The 6,325-nt window shown below is 35.0% G+C and overlaps 1 protein-coding gene across 1 annotated transcript; it reads left to right on the forward strand.

Annotated features, from left to right (window-relative positions):
- Window positions 1-4,454: 4,454 nt before the first annotated feature.
- Window positions 4,455-4,805, forward strand: LOC147558552 (auxin-induced protein 15A-like). Its single transcript, XM_086659029.1, has one exon. The coding sequence runs from the start codon at window positions 4,455-4,457 to the stop codon at window positions 4,803-4,805; it is 351 nt and encodes a 116-aa protein (XP_086515155.1).
- Window positions 4,806-6,325: the final 1,520 nt, after the last annotated feature.

Consider the following 6,325-nt stretch of genomic DNA (forward strand, 5'->3'; position numbering starts at 1 on the left):
AGGAAGTGAATCAGTCACTAATAGGCAAACTCATTTGGAGATTATTAACAACTCCAAAAGCCAAGTGGGTCAAACTTATTAAGGCAAAATATTTCAAGAATGATGACTTCTGGACTTCTCCTAAACCATATTCATCTTCTCCATTATGGTCGGCCATTATTAGTGCAAGGCCTATCATGGAAAATAATTGTTTATGGCTTGTAGGCGATGGCTCATCAATTAAGATCGAACATGATCCATGGATTCCAGACTTGGTGGGTTTCAAACCAGTGGTGAATCAAACCCTCCCACAAAATGTCTACTGGGTCTCTGATTTGCTACTCTATAATCCAAAGAGATGGAATAACCAACTATTAGAGAGACATTTCTCAATCACCACAATAAGGGCTATACAAAATATACACATCAATGAAGAATTTTCAAGTGACAGATTAGTGTGGACGAAGACAGAGAATGGGAAATTCACTCCTAAATCGTATTACAAAGAAATTCAAAGGCCACCACCTCAACCAACAAGATTAGCAAATTTTCCATGGAAACGATTCTGGAAGAAAATCATAATTAACCCCAAGATCCAAATCTTTATTTGGAGGCTTATCCATGATAGTCTGGCGACTAAAAACAATATAGGGAAGAGATTAGATGATGTACCTCAACTGTGTGTGCTTTGTGAAACAGGGGAAGCAGAAAGTTTAGACCACCTCTTCGGATTATGTCCGAAGTTCAAAGCCCTAATTAGGGCAACCAACGATCCACTGATACAACAATTAACAGAAGATCCAGTCGGTAATCTACAACATTTACTACATAAAGGAAGGGAGGGAGATGAGATCTGGATTACCTACACTTCAATACTTTGGAACTGGTGGAAATCCAGAAACGAGTTCATATTCAACAATCGACAAATCGACACAAACAGATGCTGGGTTTCAGCAAAGCTAGATATTTCTCACTTTAAAACATCAACCCCTAGCTCGCCACTGACTTATCTTCCCTCCATGCAGGTCGAGCAGTGGACTCCACCACCTCAAGGAAGTTTTAAAATCAATACAGACGGATCGTTTAGAAACAATGGAGCCTCAGCAGCAGCGGTGATTAGGGATTCGAGGAACAACATTATCTTCTCCACAACAACAACTTTCGCCCCAATCTCTCCCCTTCACAGTGAGATAAAAGGAGTACTCCTAGGGTTAGAATCGGCGGAACTGATGGGAATGGAGTCCTTTATACTCGAATTAGATTGTAGGGTTTTATGGGAATATCTGATGGACTTTGATCCAACGGTTCCTTGGAATCTCGCCGTTCATCTCAGTGAGGTACGTGGATACGCGTCCAGGTTCCACGTCCAATTCACATGCGTCAAGCGAACTGCGAACACACTGGCCCACGAACTTGCATCCCTGGAATTGGTTTGTTTAGACTAAGGCTTTTGGTTCTTCTTGTTTTAAAGTATTACTTAGTTGTAATTGTTACATTTGATATATGGTATCACAACTTTTACTCAAAAAAAAATATCATAACTTCTAAAACCAGCTTCACCAAAAACCCTACTAACAATTGGATCATCAAGAATTGATAAAATCAATTGTTGTAATTCAACTTTCACTATGGGTTGTTGATTTTGCTGGTTAATTTGTTGAATCTGATTAAGATGATAATTATCTGGATGTCTTCTTTGACAAGCTTGAGATCTTTTAATGGCGGCCATGAATGAATTTGAAATTGGTGGTTCATCAGGTAAATTAGAAGAAGATTTCGAAGAAGGAAGACGATCTAAAGCAACACTAAAACAGAGTTCTAGGGCTTTGAATTGAATACAAGATGAATAAACAGAGCTTCGAACACGAGAAATTCTTCACGAAGTAGAGAGAGAGAAGGTAGAGAGAGAAAAGCTGAGAGCGCGTGAAGTGAAGTTGTCTGCGCGTGGTTACGCCGTCGTGCTACGACCACCGCTTCATCGGAGAAGATAGTGTGAGGTGGAGAGAGAGAGAGGTGAGGTGGAGAGAGAAAAAGGTGAGTTGGAGAGAGAAAGATGATTTGGAAAGAGAGGTGAGGTGGAGAGAGATAAGTGGTGGAGAGGGAAGTGAGGTGGAATTATGTTTGTTTTTTTAATTTTATTTTGAAAAAAGATTTAAAGGAAGGGTAGTTAGGACATTTCCATGAAAATAGGGGGTCATATTTGAATTTACGAAAAAAAGGGGGCCATAAAGGAAGCTGGTCACAAAGTAGGGGGCCATATAGGAATTAACTCTAAATTTTACCATTATATGAAAAGAAAATAGTGAACATTAATATTATAATATAGTTCAGTCCAATATATTTTTGTTAAAGATAATGTATTTTGTCTCCAAGATATGGTCAAAACAAGTTGACCAAGCTTGGTTAGACGCAATGTCATCGCCTCCCTTATTTTCTGACAAAAATTGTTGGCCGACGACCTAACCTGAAATTATAAAAAAAGACTTTTTCACTGTCTTCTTATTCTTTCTTCTTCCTCTCCTTCTCTTTCTTCTCCTTCTCCTTCTCTTCTTTACTCTCTCTCTTTCCGGCGAAAGGGACCCCTTCGTCTTAAACGTCTAGCTTACAGACGAAACCAGATATGATCGTCATCAAGGGGTCATTTTTTTGGTGAATCGGTCATCTTTAAGAGGTCAAAATAGTATTTATTAACCCTTCATCTTTAGAATAGCTGTAACTAAAAATTGGGGATTGATCCCGATTAAAAGTAATGTGACATTAACTTCAATTTGAATATTTCTTTCACTTCCGGTTTTACTAATTTTTCAATAGACCAAATAGTAATTAGGATCCCTACGATCCATCTCAACAAGTTTTATTCGGTCAAAGATTTCGCAGTAGATTTAACGTGAGGACCACAAATATAATATTTTCATAAGAGGACCACAATATATGGTTCGGGAGTTAGATGCATAATATTATATAACTATTAGGATTACTTGTTACCCTAAAATCCTATTCATGAAAATATTAATTAACTAACGTGATTTTTCATTATTTAAACTATTTTTGAGGAAGTTAAATTTTTAATGATTACCATAAGAGAATAATATCCTTAACAAAAAAAAAAACCATAAGAGAATAATATGAATATCCAAATGCACATCATCGGATTTTGTTCTTGAAGAATAAAAAGATATTCCAAGTTTTTTTTTTTATATAGGTATTCCAAGTTAAAAAGACACAATAAATAAAAACTATATATATATATATATATATATATATATATATATATATATATTCTTTTATATAAAATAGGAGGGGATTTACCAAATTTCATATAGCTTTCTTAATACATAATGGTGGATTATCACTTTTGCAACCTAGTTTTAGTATATCTTAATTTCTCATATAGTTTTCTATTTACCAAATCTCTTTTGTAAAATTTTGAAGAATTGGGGACAAACAATGGGAAATACCAAATTATGCCTATTTTAAGATGGTAATATTGAGGAAAATTATGATGAAGGAGACGATACTGATGCTAAAAAAGAGTTGCCCCTGCCCCAAAGCATATATTACTCCTAGTGTATATATCTAGGATTATTTCCTTTGGACTCTTAGTTTGTGATCAATTTCTTTTTTGGTCCATACTTTTTGTCTAATTTCAAAATTAGTCTCTCTTATTTTTTCCAGTCAGTTACATTTACCGATTGAGATTTTATTTCTTATTTTACCGTTCTTGCAAACTAAGTTTCTTCCTTGTTTCCTTATTCTTTATCAATGTATTATCTATGTCAACATTATCTTTACCTCTGTAAAATGTTAGTTTCACTGTTTTTGGGTGATCTGTCTATTATTGCGGCAACAACTTCAACTTCGAATTTGAGCCTAGAGAGATGGTGGTGGTTGCGGACGGCTGGTGGTGGAAGAAGAAAAAGATCAAAGAAATTGATGAAGTGGTCGCTGACAGTTAGCCAACCGGCAGGTTGTCCGTTTGCCGTTGATGAAGATGAATAATGGGGACACGAGGGGAACTTAATTTGAAAGAAATGGTAAAACAAGAAAAGAGATATCAGCGGTTAAATATAACTACGGAAATATAGAAACAAGGATCAATTTTGAATTTATAAAAATTAGGGGCTAAGAGAAAGTTGGTCACAAACTTGGAGGCCAAAAAGATAACCTATATTATATATGTTGAATGCATGAAGATTGATGCATTAATTTATGTCTCTAATTGTTACTTGTTAGCAACTCCAAACTCAAAACTAATGAGGTCAACTTATCATCATATCATGGACAAGAGAAAACAAAGTGAAACCCATCTGAACCATGCATATGTTTTCTACATTTCATGTTCAAAGTCAAACATTCACCAACAATACAAAAACCCCTTTATCGATTCACCCTCTCACACCTCTCCCAGCCATAACAAAGGCCAAGAAGAAAACCCTAACATCTCTCTAAGCTTCTCAACCATAATGCTTAGTAAGATGGATTCAGTTAAGAAACTAGCTAAGAAGATTAAATCTATGTCGGGAGATCGATCTCATTACGAATCACTAGTGCGTATCGATGATGGAGATTCAGCCCCAACAACCCCAACTGGTTTTTTCGCCGTTTATGTCGGGGAGAAACGACAGAGATTCGTGGTGCCGACTAGTTTCCTCTCTCATCCTTTGTTCAAGATGTTATTAAAGAAGGGTTCTGATGAGTTTGGGTATTCACAGAGAAGTGGGTTGATAATTCCATGTAGTGTTTCTACATTTGAAGAGGTTATAAGTGCTATTGAATGTAGTCATGGTCAGTTTGATCTTGGGAGATTGGTTGAAGAGTTTAATTAGTTTCTCAAACTATATATATAGAGAGAGAATTAGCTAAAAGTTCTTGAAATTTTGAGTTATAGGGTAAGTGATATACCTCCTTTTATCTTAGTAAATATGAAATGAATAACATTTTGATAAGTTTCATTTTGTATATGTATAAAAAGTTTAGTCAATCACAATGGGATAGACAAACTAGGGGATATTTCAAAAGAAGTTACAGAAAACTGGATCGAATAGGCAAATCTTCCAATTCAGGTCTACCCTCAACTTCAAGTTGATATTAGTTTTGCCTATTGGGGATAGCTTTGGCTAAGTAGCAATTCTGAAATGTTGTATTTTGAACCTAACCTCTAGAAAATAGAAGTGAAAAAGAATGAGAGATTATGAAAATAGGAAATTTTTACAAAAAGATGTAAAAAATATTTTATGACAAGATACAACTATCATAAATCAAATTTAAAATTCAAGTGTTTATTTGATAACAAAAAATATTTTCAATTCATAAAATAAAAAATTCTAACAATCCCTCAACAATTTATAAGTAAAAGCAACTAGTTCAACTAAAAAAAAGTAAAATAAAAGCAACTTTGCCAAAAAAATAATTTAGTATAATAGTACTAGTGCATAAAGAATGGTATCTTTCGTTTAAAATCATACCTTAGTGTAAGTGTACAAAATTATCAAAATTTCAGGTAGCTTGTAGCTTGCAACTAGTATTCCTTCTGACAAAATTGGTTGTATCACACTCAATTGGAATAATCCTAGCGGTTATTTAATTTAATGGGGTCAAAGTGGGTGTAAAACTCCCATATTTTTAGGTTTTGGGATATCTTTCGGGCATGATCCAGATTCAAGGACTCGTGTTCTCTCTGCCCATTTCTTATTGATTGGTGCAGATCTCAAATGACGCTTGTTTTCCATCAATCGTCGCATTTTTTCACCCAACGTTCACCAAATGCTTCCCTATTTGAACATGTTTGTCCCCTAGAAATGTCTATTTGATTCCTTAAATAGGACCCAAATCTACTACAAATTTGATTAATTTTTTTTTTCGTGAAACACTATTAAAAATTTATTTTAAAGTATCTAAAAAGAAGATTTTAGTCCAACAATTGGTTGGCTAGTTGGTTGTACATCTATTTGAAAAACCTGGAGGTTACGTGTTCATTTCACAGAGGAGGTGGAATCGACTTGTATTGACTTGTGTTACGAGATATAAATAAAATAAATGTAGTAGAGCTTTCATGCCCTTAGGATAGCCTTAAGGGTCTATGAAGGGCCTTTAGAGCCCAAAATTTCTATGATGGTGATACCTATACGGCCTATTCAATTCATGTATTTGTTCATGATGATCCATGCGACAATAAATGTAATGACTCTTGGAGTCTATTCAAAAAGAAGAAGAAGATTCTAGAGAGTTTTCTGGGAGTTTCATGAGAAGTAATCCGATCCATTTGCATCAAACAAATGTTAATTTACTTTCAAGTTGCATTGCTTTCCGATTTCAAATACCACCGAGTCAAAAGTCTAATCGTTGA

The sequence above is a fragment of the Eschscholzia californica genome, unplaced genomic scaffold (assembly GCF_041429995.1).
Source record: "Eschscholzia californica isolate CP2 unplaced genomic scaffold, dmEscCali1.0.p SCAF_2, whole genome shotgun sequence".
Taxonomy (NCBI): Eukaryota; Viridiplantae; Streptophyta; class Magnoliopsida; order Ranunculales; family Papaveraceae; genus Eschscholzia; species Eschscholzia californica.